This window comes from Sus scrofa, chromosome 12, assembly GCF_000003025.6.
Source record: "Sus scrofa isolate TJ Tabasco breed Duroc chromosome 12, Sscrofa11.1, whole genome shotgun sequence".
NCBI lineage: Eukaryota > Metazoa > Chordata > Mammalia > Artiodactyla > Suidae > Sus > Sus scrofa.
In genome coordinates, this window is record NC_010454.4 from 16,511,428 (window position 1) to 16,536,395 (window position 24,968).

Here is a 24,968-nt window from a genome sequence, read left to right on the forward strand (position 1 = left end):
AATACTCACCATCAATTGGTAAATTGTGTGTCAGATCATTCATTTCTTTTTCCGTAAGTTTTATCCCTATGTTTTGCAAAACAGAGCCCACTTTATTGACATCAACAACCCCACCTTGTGAAAAACAAAAGAATATGAGAAAAACATATTGACTCTAAAATGTGGCTATTGATATTATTTACTGTGCATTATGATTATCCATCTTCTGAGGAAGACCAAGATTTGGTAAGGTCTGTTTGTATATATTAAGGGGGTAAAACAAGAGTATTAGAATGAGAACTGAAGATGGTTGAGCAAGTCCTCAATCAGTTACAGCAAATGGTAAAATAAATCAAAACATGGCTGACAATGAGTAAAGTTTATTATTACTTTCTGAACTCCCACATTAGTTACCTTAACTCCTAACAAAAATTGGCAAGCAAGTTCTGTTTTCATTTACTTGGAAGACTATGCTATTCAGACCACCTTATTGCTGAAAACGACTAAAATTTTGGATGAAGTATAACAAGCATCTTCTTGAAAGCACTGAAGAGCTGGTAAGAGAGTAAGGAATTACAAGGCCAAAATCTAATGAAAAGCAGAAACCTAGGGAGCTAAGTAGAACACTGTTACTATTTTTGTTCTAATGATATTGACTTAATCTGAATTTGAACTTTAATGTTGATGATGTCCTAAAGTGTAAGTGAACAAAGCCAAAAATCTGGATCTGTCCAAAAGGAGCTCCTCTCTCTAAAACCCAGGGAACCTAAAGGGCTAAATCTTTAGGATAAGAGTAAATAAGATGTAAACCTACCTCACCGCACCCTTATCCCAAGGGGACTGACTGTAAGTAGTGGTGGGGTGTTGCCCCGGACCAGAGAAAGCACAGGGGAAAGTCATCCTTGAGAAGTTGGTTTAGGAAGGGCTTGCACAGATGTGCAGCTCAAGTTCATTTCTCACTAGAATGAATCACAAAATCTCACTCATCCTGCACTGATCCTGTCCAAATGCACAGCAGAACGTGCATTCATCCTTGGCCTAAGGTTTCTTTTCATAATTTTTCAAGGGAAATATCTTACAGTCAAAAGACTCAAACATGTAATGAAACATGTTACCTGAGACAAAATAAGCAGAAATAGTGGGCAGTAGCAATACATAAAGCTTCAGATTTAGGAATTAGGCACAAATTATAAAACTATTATGCTTACTATGTTTCAAGAAATGGAAAACAAACTAAAAAATAACTTCAGAAAATAGAAAACAATTTTTAAAAAACCCATTATAGCTAATAAAGGAAAAAAATTAGAAATGAAAATAAGAAGGGGAAGGGGATGGAAGGGAGGAAGAAAGGAAATGAGCAGCTGTATGGGAACATGGAGGGCACCTGAACCACTAGTCCACCCACCAGTGAATCTAGGGCTGCAGGCAAGTCTTTGGGGAAACCCTCAGTGCAGTGCAAGCCAGAGGTGCTGCCTCTCTTTCCTGAGCTTCTTAACAGGCAGCTCATGAAGTTCATGGGGACACTCTTACTAGTGCACACCCACTGAGACATGTATGATATTGTCTACACCCATGGAGGCCCAAGCTTCAGTCAACTGGGCACATCATTACATGGTCTAATCTGAACTCAGAATAATGCAGATCAGTATTGAATGTGGAAGATTTTGATGCTCAATCTAAATTTGGAAAGATAATTGGTATTTCTGTACCAAAGAAAATAAGAAATAATGGTGCACGATATACCTTCATATTTCTTCATCATATTAGGGTTTTAACTTGGCATGATAATAAGCAGGTCCATGTGATAAGTCTTCTGACCACCTAAGTGGTTTCCAAACCCTAAGAAATCAATAGTCTTCTCACTTGGGAATATGCTACACAGCAAATGGAAGATTTTTTAAAAAAAGGAGTTCCTATTCTGGTGTAGCACAAGTGCATCTGACTAGTATCCGTGAGGATATGGGTTCCATTCCTGGTTTTATTCAGTGGGTCGGGGATGTGGCATTGCCATGAACTGTAGCATAGGTCGCAGATGTAGATTGGATACCACATTGCTGTGGCTGTGGTGTAGACCAGCACTACACCTCCAATTTGACCCCTCACCTGGGAACTTCCATATGCTATGGGTGTGGCCCTAAAAAGAAAAAAATAAATAAATACAAAGAAAAATAAATAAATAAATAAATAAAAATTCATACTACTGAAAGTCACACAAAAAGACATTCCCATAACGAACAGCCAAATTTGGGGTGGTGGTGGAGGGAAGCCATATATGTGTCTGTGTCTAGGGGAGGGAGTGAGGAGTTAGACCTACCTATATTAAAATACGATAAAGCTATTTTATTGAAAGCAATTTAGCATCAGTGCATGAATTAACAGACCAAAAGGACAGAATATAAACTCCAAAAATAGACAAGTGTATATAGAAATTAAGTACATAGTTAAGATAGCATCTCATAGGGAGTGATGATAGAATTTGAAATAATTAATTCAGGGCAATTGCATAGACATTTTCAAAAAGATGAAATTGGCCTGTATTTCCTGATGGAATGCAGTGTGAAGTACACAGTATCACATATGAAGTATTCTTGTAAAAAAATGTTGATATTGAAAATAATTAAGCCATTAGAGCTGACTTCTAGTTCATAGGGAATATAGGGGATGGAGGAACAAGATAGATGAGAAAACAAATTTAATATCTGGGAAGACAACTGGCAACAGTCAGTTTCATCAATAAATTAGTGCCCGAATAAAAGAGGGGGAGGGTGGAGGAACAGCCACAGATCCCATGAAATTTAAGTGTCATAACATACGCAGTGTATAAACTTTGGTGTTCTTTTGTTTGTTTTATTGTGCTTGTTTGTTTGGGTCTTTTTAAGGCTGCACTTTCAGCGTATGGAAGTTCCCAAGCTAGGGGCTGAATCAGAGTTGTAGCGGCTGGCCTATACCACAACCACAGCAATGCCGGATCCTTAATTCACTGAGCAAGGCCAGGCCTGAGTCCTCATGGATTACTAGTCAGGTTTGTTACCGCTGAGCTGCAACAGGAACTCCAAATTTTGCTGTTTGATTTGAACAAACTAATTATGAAAAAATATTTTAGAGATAAACTCTATAATGACACTGCAGTAAGGTAAAAAATGCTCCATAGTAAAGAGAGACATATTGAAATATAAAGGAACAAAATCATATTGCAATTTGCTTTGAATTATTTCAGTCAGAAAAATAAAAATAAAGAAGCAAGTATAGGAGTTCCCATGGTGGTGCAGTAGGTTAAGGATACGAATCCAGTGGCTCAGGTCACTGCTGAGGCACGGGGTTCAATCCCTGGCCTGTGCAGTGGGTTAAAGGTTTTGGTGTTGACACAGCTGTGGTATAGGTTTCAGCTGCAGTTTGGATTCAATCCCTGGCCTAGGAACATCCATATGCTGCTGGAGTGGCTGAAAAAGGAAAAAAAAAGTGTAACAACATCTTCATAATTGTTGAATCTAGGTGACAGGAATATGTGAGTCCATTACATTATTCTTACGACCTTTGTATACTTTTTTTTTTTTTTGTCTTTTTGCTATTTCTTGGGCCGCTCCCGCGGCATATGGAGGTTCCCAGGCTAGGGGTTGAATCGGAGCTGCGGCCACCAGCCTACACCAGAGCCATAGCAACGCAGGATCCGAGCCGCGTCTGCAACCTACACCACAGCTCCCGGCAACGCCGGATCGTTAACCCACTGAGCGAGGGCAGGGACCGAACCCGCAACCTCATGGTTCCTAGTCGGATTCATTAAGCACTGCGCCACAACGGGAACTCCCGACCTTTGTATACTTTGGGAAAGGTGGAAAGAATCCAAATGCCCATCAACTGATGAATCAATAAACGAAATATATATACATACAATGGAATATTATTTGGCGGCAAAAAGACATGAAGTAGTGCACCCATGTTCATAGCAGCATCATTCACAATAACTAAAATGTGGAAGCAACCCAAGTGTCCAGTGACAGATGAATGGATAAGCAAAATGTGGAATGTTATTCAGCCTTAAAAGGAAGGAAATTCTGACATATGCTACAACATGGATGAATCTTGAGGACATTATGCTAAGTGGAAAAAAAAAGTCACGAAAAGACAAATACTGTCTGATTCCACTTATATGAAGCACTCTGAGGAGCCAAAATTATAAGGACAGAAGCAGAATGGTGCTAGAGGCTAGGGAGGGAGTAGGGAGCTTTTGTTTAATAGATACAAAATTTCAGTTTGAAAAATGAAAATAATTCTGGAGATAAATGGTGGTAATTGTTGCACAGTATGAATGTACTTAATACCATTGAACTGTATACTTTAAAATGGTTAAGACAATAAATTTTATGTGTATTTTACATGATAAAAAATTGAATAAAAGACAAAAAAAGGAAGAAAGAATGAAATAACCAATACATGCCATAACACAGATAAACCTGAAAACATACTAATTGAAGGATGCTAGTCACAAAGACCACATACTATCCCATTTATATGAAATGCTCAGAATAGGCAAATCTACAGAGACAGAAAATAGATTAGTAACTGCATGGGCTTGTGGGGTGATAACTAAAGGGAACAAGGTTTCTTTTGAGGGTGATATGGGTATTCACAAAGTCTGCTGATAACTCTACTAACTACAATGAAATTGCAACTGGTCCCAGTAAAGTAAGTTATAATCCCAAAAGGGACATCCACTGACTCAGACTAGAAGGACATGGGGGTAGAATGAGGAGATAACAGAGAAGAAACTGGAATAAGGTAAGAGAAACTGTTACTGTACATTATATATAAAACAGCTTTCCTATTATGTCATTGAGAATTGAATAGACTGCAATGGATTACAAGCTTCCCTGAGAACATGGGTTCCTAAATGCAAAGAAGACCAACACACTTCTTGCAATAACAGAAAACAATCGGCTCCGTGCGAGATAACTACGACGTGTCGGTACTGATAATTGGTATGGGATTGTTGTAAAGGGTTTAAGTACAATAGTCAGCAAATAGTTGAGGCATCTGTCAATAGGGTACTATGATTACCCAGCATTGGCACTCTCTTTATTTTTCTCTCATTTTGGATAGAAACTCCTTTCATTTATTCTAATCACTCAAGTACTTATTACAATATATGAAAGGAACCAAGTTGGGACAAGGATAACGATGCACAGTGAAGAATGAAGCACAGTCTCTGGGAAAAGAAGCTCACATTTTATAGAAAAGAGTTACTTATTTGTTACACAACGCATTAAGTCAAGAGAGTTGAGTGCAGGTTAACTCTCAGGATTCTAGCTTATATTACTAGGATAATAATGACCACACCATGATTGTAAAAAAGTATGGAAATAGCAGCCAAGTTAGGGTCCAGAGTTTCTTAATTATTGTATATGCTACTGGCATTTTCTGAAGAACATTTCTTCTTTGTGTAGAAAAGTCCCATAAATTGTAGGACACTTAGTATTCCTGGCACTCAAGGAATTTAATGCTACTAGCACCCACTCTTAGAATCCCTGTGACAACCAAATAAGCCCGCAACATACTTTTAAAATCCCATGTGGCTGCTTTGGTCAAGTGCCACAATAATAGTTATGAACTCAGTTTCTAACAAAATTTATGATGTCAGAAGGACGGCAGAGAAATGTCCCATAGAAATTTAAATACACCAATTCAATATTTGGGTGAGAATATTGGTCCAAAGATATAAATCTGAACATTTTCAGGGATGAGGGGGAAAATAAGTTTTCTAGAGGGAATGTTAAACAAAACAATGCACTGGATATAGAACTGTATTCTGCTCCCAGGGATCTATAAAAATAAACAACTATATAACATGTAAAATTACTTTTACACTAGGAATTAATTCTTCCTTAAGATCTACAAAATATCCTATAGGTAATAAATGTCACTAGTTTTAGAAATTCTCATATTCATGTTCACAAACACAAACTCCCACCAAAGGCACAGTCATTTCTAAAACACTCACCATTAAGCAGCAGGTTTTCTGTCAGTTTTTCCTGTTCCTTTTCTGTGAGATTAATCCTCATTTTCCCCATAATGCTGTTCAAACCACTCACATCAATCTTCCCTCCTTAAGAGAGCAATAGGAGTGGAAAATGACAAAAATGGGAAGTTTTCAAAATACTAAAAATACATTCATTTCTGTGTATTATCAATTTAATCAGCCTGTTACTGGTATAAGAAAAAAATATAATTCATGACTTTGTATTATCATTTAATATTTTTAATAGGGCTATCAAGACTAATTTGACTTTTCTAATGTTCATAAAAATTCAATAGGACAGATAAAACTAGAACTATTTCCTTTTACCTTATCCTGGGGACAGCCTGAAGCAACAAAATGTACCCCTAGGTAGTTTAATGCCTGTTTCTGTAGACCTCATATCTCATCCTACAAAACCTAAGGAGCCATTCTCATTTGCCTGAACCCTCAGATCATTCCTGCTGAGTAACTGCTAATCCTTCACTTCAATGTCTGTTGTGCATACCTAGATTTGATTTTTCAATTGCATTTTTTTTTCATCTTATTTCCATGCTCCTTGTCCCCAGCCTGTTTTCTTTTCTCAGACTTTTCTCTGATCTTTTGTGGTCTCTGGGAACCTCAGCATTGCTTATGATTCAGGATGAATGAAGTTGCTGACATAACAAACTTAATATGTCTTAAAGACAGAATTTATTTCCATTTAGAAATAGGTTCTATGAGCCTTTAAAATGTCTTCTTAGAGCCAGTTTAGTAGCTTTAGAGATTCTTTTCATCACTTCCCATGCCCAAGATCTTCTGAGTGGCTTATTGCTGTATGAACTGCTCAGTTACTTTTCAGGTTTTGTCTCAGATTTTTAAGGATGTGTGTGTGTGAAAGAGAAAGAGAGAGAGATATTCAATGTCATGTTTAACAAAACAATGTATAATTTGTTGATACAATCACCTCTTTCCCCATAGGAAATTGAGAGGAATAAAACCAAAATTTAGTGACTCTTCAATGTAATCAAAATTAATCCCTATGTAATATAGTTATAAGTTTTAGTACAAAGACCATGGCTAAACAAATGCTGTTCAAGCATTTAAAAGATGTTCAATGATAGAGTTAGAACAAAATCTTTTCCCTTGACCAGTGCCCATAGCAGAGAGTTTAAAAGAAATTAATGAACTGCTTAATAAATAGAGCAGTAGGGATAGCAAATTTCATGCTGATCCAAAAAGTAGAGAATTTTTTTCCAAGTAAATTTCCTTAGCAATTACTAATTTTTTTTGTTTGTTAATCATTCTTCAGGCTAGATATTACATATTTTCTTCTTTGCCATAGCTTGTGAACTTTTAATAAATTATGAAACTTCCTCCCTAAGAGAAAACATAGACTATCTGCAAAAGTACAAATGGATTAATAGAAGCATAAATATGCCATCAAAACATTTAAAGGGTGGCAGCTATCTAAATTCAATATCCTATGTCTTCTGCTGATCTTTAAAGGCTTTCATAACATCCATCAATATATTCTGATAGAACTTCCCATCAGCTTTAAGAAGTACACAAATCAGAATCTCACAAAAGTAATAGAAAAAATCATTAAGCAGTATAGAAGTCATCATTTCACCAAGTCAGAATTTACATTTCCCTACAAAGAACAAATTTAGTTTTTTTTCCTTTTTAGGGCCTCACCTGTGGCATATGGAAGTTCTCGGGATAGGGGTCAAATCAGAGCTGCAGCTACCGGCCTACACCACAGCCACAACAACATGGGATCCGAGGCACATCTGAGACCTACACTGCAGTTTGCAGCAATGCCCACTGATTGAGGCCAGGGATTGAACCCGCATCTTCATGGATACTAGCTGGGTTCTTTACCTGCTGAGCCACAATGGTAACTTCAAAATTTACTCTTGGTAATTTTTGTAAAAGTATGAAACGGAGGAAATTGTTAATAAACACACTCTTCATTCATTAGTATCTAAGACAGTTTAGACTTAGACTTTAGCATGCAGAATCTCCCAGCCCCCATTTATTCTTTGTAATTTCTCACTGATTTTCATTCCAACATATTTCAGTGCCTCTCTCTTTCTCTTAATTCTCATTTAAAACTTTAGGATTTACAATGGATTAAAAAATAATAGCCAACATTTCTCATCCATGGGTCGTAGAATTTCTAACTAGAGTCAACTCATTTCCAAGCTAAAATGAGATGTCATAGTTGGCATTTCTGCTTTTGGGGTGGGGTGTGTGCCTGTGGCATTAAGAAATTCCTGGGGCTGGGGGATGTAGCTTAGTAGTAGAGTGCGCGCTTCGCATGTGTGAGGTCCCGGGTTCAATCCCCGGCATCTCCAAACAGTCAGTATAGCTTTTAACTTGATCCCCTTGCTGTACAGTGGGAAAAAATAAATTAAAAAAAAAAAGAAATTCCTGGGCTAGGGATCAAACCTGTGCCACAGCAGCTACTCAAGTGGCTGCAGTGACAATGCTGGGTACTTAACCCACTGTGCCACAAGGGAACTCTGGCATTTCTTCTTGAGATAAAACAATATTTCTTTCTAAAAGTTTTTTGTACAATCTTTCTTTTTCACTTAGATAGGAAACAACTATTATAGAAAGTCTTACCGTTAATTGGCAGATTGTTCACCAACTCCCCATGTTTCTTATCTTTGAGTTCTATTCCCATATTTCCAGGAACTTTTTTCATGTCATTGACAATCTCTCCTCCTTCAAAGCAAAAGAAATGGAGACTTCTGGCATTATTGCTAATGATGTCATGATTTACTATAATTAAAAAAAAAAACTGTCTTTGCAGCGTTACAGCTAACTGCTGGATAAACAAGTACCTGACCTACCAAATAGGGCATTGAGTCCTCAGATAAAGACTTTCTTGTTAATTCCAGTATAATCTCTGAATGATAATTAAGGTAATAGAAGAAGCAATTATGAGTATAAACTTTGTAGTAAATTAGGATGATACAGATTGCTGATCTAAGTTTTATCAGGGAGTTCCTGTCATGGCTCAGTGGAAACCTGATTAGTATCCAGGAGGATGAGGGTTCAATCCCTGGCCTCATTCAGTGGGTTGGGGATCCAGCGTTGCCATGAGCTGTGGTGTGGGTCTCAGATACAGCTCGGATCCTGTGTTACTGTGGCTGTGGTGTAGGCCAGCAGCTGTAGCTCCAATTTGACCCCTGGCCTGGGAACTTCCATATGCTTCAGGTACGGCCCTGGAAAGCAAAAAGAAAAAGAAAAAGAAAAAGTTTTATCAGCAAGTACCTGCTTTATTTTGAGATCGATTCTAATTTTACCAAAACTTTCCTCCACCATTTACTGTGTTGAACTAGAATTTAGCTTTCCCATCATAAGAGGACTTACCTATCATAAGATATACAAGATATGCCAATTATTGGCAAAGACTCTAAATAATGACTTTGGAAACAACAAAGTGCAGTGAAGTTTTTATTGCTAAAAGTTCTGACATTTCAATATCTAATTCTAGACATTTATACGTAAAAATTTTTAAGGAATGTGGGATTTTAAAAGTACACACAATCGTGATGTGGGAAAAGCATTAAATTATAATTTAGTGGAAGGAATTCAGTTCTTTGCTTGTTTGTAGCGTCTTACTCTTAGGTATTACTCTAAGATGTCCCTGTAACTGCTTTAACTCCGTCCATTAAGACACTCACACTAACCTTCCCATTAGCTATAAAAAAAAGACTAAATCAGGATCCAGAAAAAGATATAGCTTTAGAATAAAAACGTAAAGTATCTATGCTGTGAAAAAACTTTAGGCAGAGTCCATTATTTCCATAATTTTATTTATGTTTTCTTTTTCTTTTGTGTGTATTTGTTTTTTCTTTTTTTTTATTAATTTATTTTTTTTTCCTACTGTACAGCAATGGGATCAAGCCATCCTTACATGTATACATTCCCCTCCCACCCTTTGTTCTGTTGCAATATGAGTATCTAGACAAAGTTCTCTCTTTTTTTTTTTTTGTTTTTGTTTTTGTTGTTGTTGTTGTTGTTGTTGTTGCTATTTCTTGGGCCGCTCCTGCGGCATATGGAGGTTCCCAGGCTAGGGGTTGAATGGGAGCTGTAGCCACCGGCCTACGCCAGAGCCACAGCAACGCAGGATCCGAGCCGCGTCTGCAACCTACACCACAGCTCACGGCAATGCTGGATCGTTAACCCACTGAGCAAGGGCAGGGACTGAACCCGCAACCTCGTGGTTCCTAGTCGGATTCGTTAACCACTGCGCCACGACGGGAACTCCTAGACAAAGTTCTCAATGCTATTCAGCAGGATCTCCTTGTAAATCTATTCTAAATTGTGTCTGATAAGCCCAAGCTCCCGATCCCTCCCACTCCCTCCTTCTCCCATTCGGCATCCACAAGTCTATTTCCAAGTCCATGATTTTCTTTTCTGTGGAGATGTTCATTTGTGCTGGATATTAGATTCCAGTTATAAATGATATCATATGGTATTTGTCTTTGTCTTTCTGGCTCATTTCACTCAGGATGAGATTCTCTAGTTCCATCCATGTTGCTGCAAATGGCATTATGTCATTCTTTTTTATGGCTGAGTAGTATTCCATTGTGTATGCTATTCGGATTCCTCTTCCGAACCCAATCATCTGTTGATGGACATTTGGGTTGTTTCCTTGTCCTGGCTATTGTGAATAGGGCTGCAATGAACATGCGGGTGCATGTGTCTCTTTTAAGTAGAGTTCTGTCTGGATATATGCCCAAGAGTGGGATTGTGGGGTCATATGGAAGTTCTATGTATAGATTTCTAAGGTATCTCCAAACTGTTCTCCATAGTGGCTGTACCAGTTGACATTCCCACCAACAGTGCAGGAGGGTTCCCTTTTCTCCACAGCCCCTCCAGCACTTGTTATTTGTGGATTTATTAATGAGGGCCATTCTGACTGGTGTGAGGTGGTATCTCATGGTAGTTTTGATTTGCATTTCTCTTATAATCAGTGATGTTGAGCATTTTTTCATGTGTTTGTTGGCCATCTGTATAGCTTCTTTGGAGAAATGTCTATTCAGGTCTTTTGCTCATTTTTCCATTGATTGATTGGCTTTTTTGCTGTTGAGTTGTATAAGTTGCTTATATAGTCTAGAGACTAAGCCCTTGTCAGTTGCATCATTTGACACTATTTTCTCCCATTCTGTAAGTTGTCTTTTTGTTTTCTTTTGGGTTTCCTTTGCTGTGCAAAAGCTTTTCAGTTTGATGAGGTCCCATGGGTTTATTTTTGCTCTAATTTCTATTGCTTTGGGAGACTGACCTGAGAAAATATTCATGATGTTGATGTCAGAGAGTGTTTTGCCTATGTTTTCTTCTGGGAGTTTGATGGTGTCCTGTCGTATATTTAAGTCTTTCAGCCATTTGGAGTTTATTTTTGTGCATGGTGTGAGGGTGTGTTCTAGTTTCATTGCTTTGCATGCAGCTGTCTAGGTTTCCCAGCAATGCTTGCTGAAAAGACTTTCTTTTTCCCGCTTTATGTTCTTGCCTCCCTTGTCAAAGATTAATTGACCATAGGTGTCAGGGTTTATTTCCGGGTTCTCTATTCTGTTCCATTGGTCTGTCTGTCTGTTTTGATACCAGTACCACACTGTTTTGATGACTGTGGCTTTGTAGTATTTCTTGAAGTCTGGGAGAGTGATGCCTCCTGCTTGGTTTTTGTTTCTCAGGATTGCTTTGGCGATTCTGGGTCTTTTGTGGTTCCATATAAATGTTTGGATTGTTTGTTGTAGTTCTGTGAAAAATGTCATGGGTAATTTGATAGGGATTGCATTGAATCTGTAGATTGCTTTGGGTAGTATGGCCATTTTTACAATATTGATTTTTCCAATCCAGGAACATGGAATATCTTTCCATTTCTTTACATCTTCTTTGATTTCTTTGATTAAAGTTTTATAGTTCTCAACATGTAAGTCCTTTACCTCCTTGGTCAGGTGTATTCTGAGGTATTTGATTTTGTGAGGTGCAATTTTAAAAGGTATTGTATTTTTGTATTCCTTTTCTAATGTTTCATTGCTGGTATACAGAAATGCGACTGACTTCTGAACGTTAATCTTATATCCTGCTACTTTGCTGAATTTATTAATCAGTTCAAGGAGTTTTGGGGTTGAGTCCTTAGGGTTTTCTATGTATAGTATCATGTCATCTGCGTACAGCGACACAGTTTTATCTCTTCTCTTCCTACGCCTTTTATTTCTTTTGTTTGTCTAATTGCTGTGGCTAGGACTTCCAAAACTATGTTGAAGAGCAGTGGTGAGAGTGGGCATCCTTGTCTTGTTCCAGATTTGAGTGAGAAGGCTTTCAGTTTTTCCCCATTGAGGATTATATTTGCTGTGGGTTTACCATAAATGGCTTTGATTATGTTCAGGAATGTTCCCTCTATACCCACTTTGGCGAGGGTCTTGATCATGAATGGATGTTGGACTTTGTCAAATGCTTTTTCTGCATCTATTGAGATGATCATGTGATTTTTGACTTTTCTTTTGTTAATGCGGTGTACGCCATGAAATTAGAAATCAACCATGGGAAAAGAAATGAGAAAAAACCTACTACATGGAGACTAAACAACATGCTACTAAAAAACCAATGGGTCAATGAGGAAATCAAGAATTTTTTTTTTTTTTAAGGCTGCACCTGCGGCATATGGAGGTTCCCAGGATAGGGGTCTAATCGGAGCTGTTGCTGCCAGCCTACGCCACAGCCACAGCAATGCCGGATCCAAGCCATGTCTGTGACCTACACTACAGCTCACAGCAACGCCGGATCCTTAACCCACTGAGTGAGGCCAGGGATGGAACCCAAAACCTCATGGTTCCTAGTTGGATTCGTTTCTACTATGCCATGAAGGGGACTCCCCTTGAGTATGTTTTCAATTTATAATTTCAGGCTTTCTGGGATTCAATCCATACTACCAAAATGGACTCTGAGAGTCTAGGAAAAACATTTTGGAATGTCATATTACTTCACAAACTCTATAGGACAATTCATGCTGTTCATATTTTCTTAAGGCCTTTTGATGCATTAAAGGATTTTTTAAAAGCCATCATGTAGATTTTTATTTTTTATTACAAGATACTTTAAAATTGGGCAAGTACAACTGTGACAGAAAACAAGCTTCATACCAAAAATACACTTTTAATTATTTATCAAGCAGATGAAAGAAATCTCCATTTATTTACTTTTCCTAGAAGTTAATGGTCAGTGAAAAATTAACATAATATAAAAGACATGTAATTAAGCATATGTATAAAAGGAATACATTGAATATACAGAAACAATAGTAAAAATAAATAGCAATGATAAGACTTTGAAAAAATAATACACATTTTAGTTGTGGAAAATGTGATTCTTAATTATACATAAATAGTTAGACTTAATAGAAATCCATTTATTTAAAATTGCACAAAACATAGGATCAATGAGGAATAATTTTTATGGCATGTAGTTCTATAATTCTAGGGAAATTTGTTGCTTAACTCTAGGATATAAAACACTTAGATTTGTAATATAATAAAAGGTATGCATTATTGTTAAGAAAATTGTCTTCCTCAATTCTCATTAATCTCAGTAATGAAATTTCCTGCAGTAATGGATTTTCCTATACAGAAGGCTGAACAGGAAATTTCACAAAAAGAAATATTAAACAATTATTGTGCTCACTCCATGCTGAGTAGGCAGCTTCCAACTAAAAATTGGCCCTTGTCACTAACCACTGCAGTCGCTGACCTTCAACACACCCGGAAAGAAGTTAAGAACGAGGCACTCTGTGCTCTGGAAAAAAAACGGCAGTATAGGCCTTCAAATAGATAATTTCAAGGGAGTTTCCGTTGTGGTTCAGCGGAAACAAATCCGACTACTATCCATGAGGATTCGGGTTCCATCCCTGGCCTTGATCAGTGGGTTGGGAATCCAGTGTTGCCGTGAGCTGTAGTGTAGGCAGCAGATGCGGCTCAGATCCTGTGTTGCTGTGGCTGTGGCCAGCAGCCATAGCTCCAATTCGACCCCTGGTCTGGGAACTTCCATACGCTGCAAGTGCAGCCCTAAAAAGTAAAACAAAACAAAACAAAACAAAACAAAAACCTGAGTGGTTTCTTGCATCTTCTCATATCTAGAAAAGCACTAAAATTATTAATGAGACATCTGCTCCGCATGACTTGCAAAAACCTTCACAAGACTAGCAGCAACTTGCTGCAAAAACATGTGTATTTGATAGCATGTATCCCCCTTCACCAAAATTGTATATTATACTGACTTTCCTCCTACCTCTTTGAAGCAGGTCCTCAGAGCTATGTGAGGTACTGCCTCCTGGCTATAGTCCTCATTTTGCCCCAGCTTAAACTTAACTTACAACTCTCATGCTGTGCATTTTTTTGCAGTTGACACAGCCAAAAATGGGCTTCAAAACAAATGCGGTGGGACATTTAATATTTTTATACTTTTATTATACTAAAGATATATCTTTGTTCCATATTATACTAAAGAGCATATCTTTGTTTTAAAAACTTCGTGTTTAACCATGATTGACAATCTCAACATAAAAAATCTTTGCAAAATGAGTGGAGTCAGTTACTGCTTATTTATTTCCATAAATAAATTAATTCAGAAGACAGAAGTTTATAGAAAAGAAACATAATGCTTAATTCACTTATAACTTATCAGGAGTATTGTTACATTTAAAAAAATCTTTAAAAAATTTTGATTATAGTTGATCTACAAGTTTATTTATTTATTTATTTGGCCACGCCCATGGCATAGGGGAAGTTTCCCAGCCAGGGATCTAACATAAGCCACAACAGCGACCCCAACCACTGCAGTGATGTCACCAGATTCTTAACCCACTGTGCCACAAGAGAACTCCCTAAAAAAATCTTATTTAAACTTTCTCTGTTATAAAATCAAGATAACTTTCCCATTTGCATTGTGGCACAGCCCTCAGTTCAGGAAAAAAATACTTACTATTCATACTGAAATTCAGCTTTTTTTTTTTTTTTTTTTTTTTGAATAAATGCTCCCCAGATTGCTGCAAACTTTTGGTTAATTCTTGGTTCTGAAAATGTAATTTCTGATTTTTTTTTTTTTTTTTACCAGTTTTCTCATTGGGTAAGCGGTTTTTTGCAGGAAGCAACTCTTTATAGGAGGCATTTTGTCCTGTCACTTTAGCAGCTCTATTTAACTTAACCTTTACATTAAGCGCTTCCGTGCTTCACTAATCTCCAGCCCAAGCATACCTTTTAAATCCTTTGATCACACAATGCCATGCCTAACCTGTTGATTCTTTTCTTAAGGAAGTAGAAATGAACAATAAGTAATTAACAGGTGACTAGGTCTTTTTTCCCAGCTTACCCTTCAGTAATTCCACCAGTGAACTGCATGAACAAGATAGTATCTAGAGGAAGATCACGAGGCATCATCATGTCTGCCTGCAGTGGAAAATGAAGAATCTGCTCCCCTACCTTAATGATTAACTGAAATTGCTTTCCCCCTTTTCCTTTTAAAAATTGCTATGCCCAAGCAGAATCTTTGGAGTTCACTCTGAGATACGAGTCCGCCTTCTTACCAGGTTGCTGGCTTCCTGAATAATGCAACCTTTCCTTTTCCAATCAACACTTGTCTCTCAAGTATTGGCTTTCCAGCAGCCAAATCGGAGTTTGCTAACAGTTGCTTTTATGAAAGAGAGACTTTTTGGTGGTTCTTACTCTGACATTTTCTCTGATATCCCCAGTTTAGTTTCAGTTTCTGAAGCTAAAAATTACCTTACATTACCTTACATGGCAATTATTAATAACTCCAGCTAATTATTTTTTACTGAGGTCCTAGTGAAATTTAAAAGCATAAAGAAAACAAATAGAAAATCATTTGCATGTTTTTCACTGATACACAATAGTAGTAGAAAGGGAAGGCATAATCTAATAAAGGTAACTTTTGTAAAAATAACTTATCTTACTAGAAGGATATGCAACCCATGACAAATATTTAACTAAATAGCATATGAGTTATATGAAAAAAATATTCTTAGATGTAAGAAGCAGTGTTCAGTAAAATGTTCCTAGGTGATACTGCCTTACCTCACTGGACTGTGCCCAACTTAATATACTGTATTAATATACTGTATATTACCTATTTAAAGTGCAGATTACTTTGTGAGTCATCACACTTCATTCCCATTAACATTTTCTTTGAGATCTATAGTTCTGACCTTCAACCATGAAATCTGGTCTAATGGTGACTCATGCCTATATATAAGTAGGAAAAAGTCATATATATTGGCTGAAACCCTGGTAGCTTTTTTTTCCTGTGAAAAGTAATGACCTGACTGAGGCCCTGGTGACATTCTAAGCTTCTATTAGAACACTAAGAATTGTGATATTGTTGATATGAAGCTCTTTAGGTGAAGGACTATGTCTATTTTTACTCACCATTGTATCTCTAGCACTTAGCAGAACACCTGATATATGGTGCTCAGTAGATTTACTGAATGAACGAATGAATGGTGAAAAAAGTACCAACTTTAATATATTAAGAGAGGAGTTCCTGTCATGGATCAGTGGGAATGAATCTGACTAGTATCCATGAGGACACAGGTTCGATCCTTGGCCTCCCTCAGTGGGTTAACGATCCAGCATTGCCATGAGCTGCAGTGTAGTTCACAGACGCGGTGGATCTGGTGTAGTTATGGTTGTGGCTCTGATTCAACCCCTAGCCTGGGAACCTCCATATGCTGTGAGTGTGGCTCTAAAATATGCATATTTATCTTTTATCTATCTATATATACATAAGAAAAAATCTTACTTAAAGCCAAATAAGTACTATCAAAAATATCGGACTCAAATTCCAAATTCTCACGAGGGCACAAGGATATCTAAGTCACTCACCATCAACTGGTATCTCATTAAATTCCTCCTCAGCTGTGAACTTGATTGCCATGTTTCTAAGAACAGCATCCAGGTCATGAACATCAACTTGCAACCCTACAAAAGAGAAAGACATGAAGAAACTGAAATAAAAGTCAAAATATGGAGTTCCCGTCGTGGCACAGTAGTTAACGAATCCGACTAAGAACCATGAGGTTGCGGGTTTGGTCCCTGCCCTTGCTCAGTGGGTTAACAATCTGGCATTGCCGTGAGCTGTGGTATAGGTTGCAAATGCGGCTCGGACCCCGCATTGCTGTGGCTCTGGCGTAGGCTGGCAGCTACAGCTCGGATTGGACCCCTAGCCTGGGAACCTCCATATGCCGCGGGAGCAGCCCAAGAAATAGCTAAAAAGACAAAAAAAAAAAAGTCAAAATATAATAGATATTAATTCCTATGCGCCATGGTTATTAATTTCATCATAAAAAGAGATCAAGGACATATGGACTAAAATTAATCTATTAATTTACATCCAATTGAAGATAAGCTTGCACAACACATGTTGAAAGAGCATTGAGAAACCGCTCAGGTTAATTTTAGCAACAAAACAGCAAATTTAAGTTTTTTGTTTTCTTTTTTGGCTGCCCCATGGTAATATGGAGTTCCCAGGTCAGGGATCAGATCAGAGCTGCAGTTGTGACCTGTAACCTATACCACGGCTAGGCAATGCCAGATCCTTTAACATACTGTGCATAGCTGGGGATGCCATCTGTGTCCTGGCACTGAAGAGATGCCACAGATCCCACTGGGATTTCCAGGGGGAACTACCAATTTAACAGTTTTTAATATAAATGTTTATATGAGTAAATATATTCAGTTTGGTCACTGTACTTCAATATTCAATAGCTTAAATTTTTGTATCTAGCCCTAAATTTTAATACCTCCACAGCCAAAATTGAGGCAAATCTTCTTCTTCTTCTTCTTTTTTTTTTTTTTTTTTTTTTACTCTTTAGGGCTGCACCTGCGCCATATGGAGGTTCCCAGGCTAGGGGTTGAATCAGAGCTGTAGCCGCTGGCCTACACTACAGCCAAGGCAGCACAGGATCCGAGCTTCATCTGCGACCTACACCACAGTGCACGGCAATGCCGGATCCTTAACCCACCGAGCGAGGCCAGGGATCTAACCAGAGTCCTCATGGATGCTAGTCAGACTCATTAACTGCTGAGCCACAACGGGAACTCTGAGGCAAATCTAGATAACTAGAACATCTCTTAAAAATAAAATATAGATTAATCAATATGAACAGTAGTCTAAACCCTGACAGTTTTTTTTTTCTTTTTTGTAATGCAAGAGCCTAACTTAAACTTTAATGCCAAGGCACTCGCTGCAAAGAGGCATTCACTTCGGAGATGGCTATCTTGAATAAACACATTGCTAGCCATATCTCCCCATTCTGAGACGCCTCTGTTTTAGAAATCCTGTTTTAGAGATACTAATCTTTTGGGCCACTTGTTTAAATTCCCACTCGTACGGTTTTTTTTTTTTTTTCTTGTTGTCTTTTTAGGGCCACACCCACGGCATATGGAGGTTCCCAGGCTAGGGGTCCAACTGGAGATGTAGCCACTGGCCTACGCCAGAGGCCATAGAGCCACGATGGAAACTCCCCCACTCTTATGTTTTAAATTCACCAATAAAGAGTGAGCCCATAAAACCTTAGGCTCCCACCCTCAACCTTAATAAAAGAAGAACCCCAGGCATGTGCACACACTCTCTCTACTTGAGACATTTCTGTGTGGCCCCAGCTACACTGCGTAATTTCCAGGTACTGTAAGTAATGTCTTTATTTTTTCAAAGTTTTCTGGTGTTTATTGTTGAAGGGCATCTTGCAACCATAATATTAATCACAAGGGCCAGTCAAAACACAACACTGACCATTGATAGGCTGAAACTGGTACAATATACACAAACATATATATATTAAAATTAATTGGAAATTATATATATGAGAATGGCAGGAAGCAATGTTTATGACAAGGAAAAAACAGAAGCAAAATGCAAGTCTCAATCTGACTTTTCAATTTTTATCTCACTCACCTTTTGTAGCTTTCACACAGTTCAGCAACCTATTCTTATATGTTTTTCCATTAGATGTAACTGTAAGAAAATATATAATTTAAGTCACGGAGAAAAGAACTAGATATGCTAAAGCAATACTAAATATCCAAATTCAGAAATATAAACCATACAATAATTTGCTCATAAAATTTACCATATATCTTCCAGAAATGATAAAACAAAATGTAATAAAAAATTTTAATATGGTAAATCCGTCAATTATTTAGCACTTGAGAAATTATTAATACCTACTATGCTAAAGCAAAAACATTTTCTAATCTTATATTTCTTCTTACTCTCTGTTTCCCCTCTACCAGTATACCTCTACATCTCTTCTCCTGCTTCTCTTATTTCCTACAGGCATCTCAAGGGAGTGAAAGATAACTATCAACATTCCTTAGTCCTGATGCCAAGATTTATAATCGACTGGGCTACTGATTTATATATTTTAAATGAAATATATTTATATATTTATATATCATTTAAAATTCTTAAACATTAATGATGATATATATTTATATATCATTTAAAATTCCTAAACATTAATGATGATTACTATGAACTTGGGATTTTAATATTATCTCTATTTTATAAATCACCAATAATAAACCTGGGGTACTAGATAAAATGGCTTTTTAAGGATATAATCCTAGCTCCCTCAAGACTCTACTGATGCTTACAATGCTGAGTAACTTCTTTGACGACAATATTACTTTCTCAAAGGAATATTAACTCTCCTTAAGGCTATACTGATATTTGAAATGCCCACCATAAATTGGGAGTAAATTTTCTAGCTCCAAGTGTTCTCTAGGTGTGAGCTCTATCCCCATATTTTGTAGGACATTATCCAGGTCACTGAGGTCAACTTCTCCTCCTTCAAAACAAAAGAAGTAGAGAAAGATGAGATTTTTTAAAAAATTATAATTTCAAATTATGAAAAAAATAAGCCATAATGACCCCTGCTAAACAATAAGCAGTTAAATGCAGATACAGAGAATGAATACTATTCATTTAATCCCAGTAAAAGAGACACTCTCACAGTGATGGTTATAAAGCAATATATCATAAATCAATATCATTTACATAATTTAAAAATTATAACAATAATGATTGATAAAAATAACTGTAACATAGGCTACGAAATTAAGCTACACATCAAGGGAAAAATATACTAGAAAACTCATATGTTTGATAATTAAAGAATGCTTTTCTAAATAAATCATGTGTCAGAAAAAACCACTGGAAGTTAGAGTATAATTTGAATTGAGTAACAACAGTAGTATTACATATTAAAACTTGTGGGATAGAGTACAGGTGTACTTTGGGGGACATTTACAACCTTAAATGTATAAAGCAGAAAACATGAAAAGATCAGTAACCTACGATTCCATTTCAAAGAGTTGGGAAAAAACAGCAAATTAAAACCCTCCAAAAAAAAAAAAAAAAAAGAAAGAAAGAAAGAAAATAGAGTGTATACAATACAGAGAGAAAGAGAGAGAGAAGCATGTTCAGTTTCTATGATGGCTGGTCATACTTAATAAAATTACAGTGAACTGAAAAAAAAAACCCTCAAAAATAGGTGAAAATAAATAATAAAGAAAAAGCAGAAATCATTGAAATGGAAAACAAACTAAAATCAGTGCAACCAAAAGTTGGGTTTGGGAAAGACTAACAAAAGTGATAGATACTTGCATTAAGATTGACAAAGGAAAATAAAAGAGAAAATGCAAATAACAAATATTTCTAATGACAAAAGGGGAAATCACTATAGATCCTACTATATTAGAAAGATAATAGGATATTATGACCATTATATAATTGATTTGAATATTTAGGAGAAAAAGATAAAGTCCTGGAAAAATACAACCTAGTAATGATGCAAGAGGGAATATAAAATTTTGATAGACCTATATCTATTAAGATATCTCAACTAGTAATTTAAAATCTTCCCACACAGAAATTCTAATCCCAGAGCATTTCATCTGTGAATGATACAATTGAATACAAAGTTCTCCTGAGAACTTCTAATTTTATGAGGCCAAAATATTTTGAAACCCAAATCTGGTAAGAATATTAACATTACAACAAAATATATTACAAAACCATTCTGCAAAAATCCTGAACAAAATATTCGCAAACCTTATGTACACATACTCATACACATACATATACAAAGTTACCTACATTTCTATATGCCAACAATGATGAAGATATTGAATTAGAAAAAATATATACCACTTGTCATTATGTAAAAAAACTATAAATACCCAAGAATAAATCTTGCAAAATTAGAAATTAAATTGACCTAAATAAATACAGGGATGAACAATTTTCAGTGATGCTCTGCTAGCTTGAGATTGCTCACAATGGCCAACTGCTAAATATTTAGAAATTTTGTGAGCTAGTGTTTAAATTGTAGCTTGAAAATGGCCAAGGTGAGAGTATTTACACTACGGAAGTTTTAAAATGTTACAAATCAGGTGGGTTTTTTTTTTTTTTTTTTTTGAAGAGCCATTTTGCCAGCACATTATTGATATCAGAAAACTCAGTATTGTAAAGATGTCAATTCTGTGTCAATTGATCTAGATTCAATTAAAACACCAGCAAGATTTGGAGGAGGATTAAAGGCTGAGTTTAAAGTTTATGCAGAAATGCAAATAATCAAGAATAGCCAAGACAGTCTTAAAGAAGTAAGGCAAATTTGGAGGACTTAAACCTTGGATGTTAAGATATATTAAAGCTACATTAAGAATAGTGTACTGGTGCAAAGATAGACAAATAGACCAAAGGAAGAGAATAAAAATAATAGACCAAAGGAAAATAACAATAGTAATAAGAGTAATAAAATGATAAAAAAAAAATAATAAACAGCAACACATTCATGGTCTGTGAGTTTTGAAAAAGTTGGCCTTACCTTGCAGTGGAGAAAGGATCATCTTGTGAATAAATGGTGCTGAATACTCATTTTTTAAAAAAATGAATAATGACTTTTATCTTACATCATATAGAAAGATAAATTCTGAGTGGATTATAAGTCTAAATGTGGAAGGAAAATAACAGAGCTTCCAGAAGATAGGAAAAGTTTTCATGACCTTGATATATATATGCAAGAGTTTCTTTCTTTTTTTCTTTTCTTTTCTTTTCTTTTTTTTTCTTTTTTTGTCTTTTGTCTTTTTAGGGCTGCACCCGTGGCAAAAGGGGTTCCCAGGCTAGGGGTCAAATTGGAGGTAGAGCTGCCGGCCTCACCACAACCACAGCCATGCAGGTTTCGAGCTGCTGCGCCTGTGACCTATACACCACAGCTCACTGCAACCCCAGATCCTTAATCCACTGCACAGAGAGGACAGGGATTGAATCCTCGTCCTCATGGATACTAGTCAGGTTCGTTAACCACTGAGCCACTTCGGGAACTCCCTGCAAAAGTTTTTAAACAGGTCCTCAAAGTCTCTAACTATGAAAGACTGATTAATTCAACTATATGTAAAATAGGAACTTCTATTCATTAAAAGATATGAGTGAAAAGGAAATACATCCAGTGAGACATTTACCACTTATATACTTACGGCGGACTTGTATCTGAATACATTAAAAACTGTATGTTAAAGATACTATGTAAAATATCAATAACTAAAAGACAGAAATCCAGGTAGACAAATAGACAACAAATATGAAAGAAACTTTGAAAGATGACCAATAAACATGAACAAGATGCTCAATATCATTAATCCTTAGGGAAATGCAAATAATAAGCACAGTGGGATAATACTACATATTTGCCAGAAGAGCGTAAATGGAAAAGACAGACTGTACCAAATATTAGCAAGGACGTAAAGCAATTGAAACTCTCACACACTGCTAGTTGCAATGTAAAACAGCACATTACTTTAGAAAATGGGTTGACAATATATAATAAAGTATACACAATCCTATGTTATAACAAAGTAATTTCATTTTTAGGTATATGGCCATAGAATTGTGCACATTTATTCACCAAGAGGTATATTCAAGAATATTCAAGAATCTTCATAGCAATAATAGGTTCTTTGTAACTGCTCTAGACTGGAAATGTCCTTTCAGAATATATTAAATAGATTTTGTGGGGTACACAATGGAATATTTGCATGGAATATTATGCAGAAATGTATTCAGGTACAATGAATTGATTAGATTAGAAATTATTCCACCCACTAAAGCATGTTCTCTAAAGATCTCTACTTGATTGTAATTTAGTAGACTTTATAACATGTAGCAATGAAAAGTAACAAACCACTGTTACATGCAACAATATGGATGAATCTCAGAGAACAATATGTAATATAATGTTGAATGAAAGAAGTCAGTGAAATAAAAACAGGTCATCTAAATTGTGGAATACAGATCATATGGTTAACATCTATCTACAGTTCACAAACAGGTAAAACTAATCTGTGGTCCTAGAATAAAGGATATAATTACCTCTAGAGAGAATGAAGGAAGTGACTAGGAAGTGGTATATGGGATCTTCTGGATTATTAAGAATGTTTAATTTTGATTCAGTTGATGGTTAAATGGTAAAGTCATTTTACAATCATTCTTAAGCTGGACACATATGATTATGTAATATAGTAATTATATATGTCATACTTCAGCAAAATGTTTATCATGGAAAAAATATAGTTTAGTGTAAAGATTTAGGATCTTAACTTTTCACTAACCTGTGATAACTTGTACTGTATCCATCAGCGTTTTCAGATCAGTCTTCCCTTTAGCTATTAAATAAGGCATAATTGAGGTACAAATCAAACTCGTTTAAAAAATTCTTAAACTATAATCCAGAAACTAGCTAAAGTTTGTCATTCCCCCTCATAATTTGGGCGCACTCTGTCTAATTCTTAGTTTTCAGAGATTGATTCTATTTTAGTAAGCTGGCCCTTTACCCTTGGACCATAAGATCTGGCAGAGTAAAATATACTCTTACTGGGCTAATATACTCCTTATAAACATGATGGAAAATACCATCCATACAAATTAATTCTCTGAGGACTCTAAATTCTGGTAATTCCACAAATCCTAAGTATGGATCACTGATGAAAAAAAAGTTCATCTTTGTCTCCAATCTATTCTTAACATACTCTGATCTTTCAGGTCACTCAGAATTGCTCTAGATAAGTAGTAACAATATATTAGAAGTAAATATTAGCGACCTGACCAAAAATAGTTATCTGTTTTCTTTAGGAATCATTCACTTTTTTATTTACTCATTATTTGTCCATTGCTCATTCGACATTTATGGTCTGCCTATTAACATGCCAGGCACTTTGCTAAGTACTAGATATAGAAAGATGAATAGTATACCCTTTCCTAAAGGTAAATAATACATCATTTTTTAAAGCTCACATTAAAGTTAAAAGACAGCAAATGGATATAAATATACAATTAAAACACAATGTAGCAAGTGCAATAAAAATACATGTACAGTTATTACAAAAACACAGAGAAGAGGTATTTAATACTGGGTATTTAAGGGAAAATGTTCTGGAAAAGGTGGCTCTCAACTCTAATAAGCAATGAGAAGGAATTAGAAAAAGGGGAAGGAGAGACCTTCTGAATAGGAAAATGTGACAAAAAGCATGATATATCACTGTCTGGAACAAAGTTCAATGTTATTGAGGGTAAAATACTAGATTAGTACCAGATCATGAAGGAACTTGTTTGTCATATGAAATGACTTCTGACATTTCCTAGTATATGACTGAAAACCATTAAACAATTTTAAATTGAGGCATGATGTCATTATATTTGCATTTTATATGGATCACTCCGATGGCTATTTTGTCAAAGCCAATGTCAGAAAAGAAAGGACCTAAAATATAGCAGTAGTAGCAGAACAGAGAGACACTGACGAAATTAAATATGGAATTTTTCAGCATTTTATTATGAAAATTTATAAATATACAGCAAAGTTGAAAGAATTGTGCAATGAATACCCATGTGTCCACCATCTATTTTCTACTATTAA

At 36.1% G+C, this 24,968-nt stretch overlaps 2 protein-coding genes and 1 non-coding gene across 3 annotated transcripts in view; 1 reads left to right on the top strand and 2 right to left on the bottom strand.

The window, feature by feature from the left end:
• The window catches only part of LOC106504254, an 86,531-nt gene extending 66,688 nt beyond the window's left edge, over positions 1–19,843 (bottom strand). Inside the window, exons 1-6 of the mRNA XM_021066793.1 lie at positions 19,740–19,843; positions 18,950–19,009; positions 16,879–16,974; positions 8,600–8,701; positions 5,975–6,079; positions 10–114 (exon numbers count right to left, since the gene is read on the bottom strand). Coding sequence (XP_020922452.1) covers positions 10–114; positions 5,975–6,079; positions 8,600–8,701; positions 16,879–16,974; positions 18,950–19,009; positions 19,740–19,800 — 529 coding nt within the window. The 5' untranslated portion in view covers positions 19,801–19,843. The remainder of the gene's footprint in view (positions 1–9; positions 115–5,974; positions 6,080–8,599; positions 8,702–16,878; positions 16,975–18,949; positions 19,010–19,739) is intronic.
• Positions 8,257–8,328, top strand: TRNAA-CGC. Its single transcript has one exon. It is a non-coding gene; the product is annotated as a tRNA-Ala (tRNA).
• The window catches only part of LOC110255897 (EF-hand calcium-binding domain-containing protein 13-like), a 43,602-nt gene continuing 41,163 nt past the window's right edge, over positions 22,530–24,968 (bottom strand). Inside the window, exons 11-12 of the mRNA XM_021066302.1 lie at positions 23,665–23,718; positions 22,530–22,597 (exon numbers count right to left, since the gene is read on the bottom strand). Coding sequence (XP_020921961.1) covers positions 22,530–22,597; positions 23,665–23,718 — 122 coding nt within the window. The remainder of the gene's footprint in view (positions 22,598–23,664; positions 23,719–24,968) is intronic.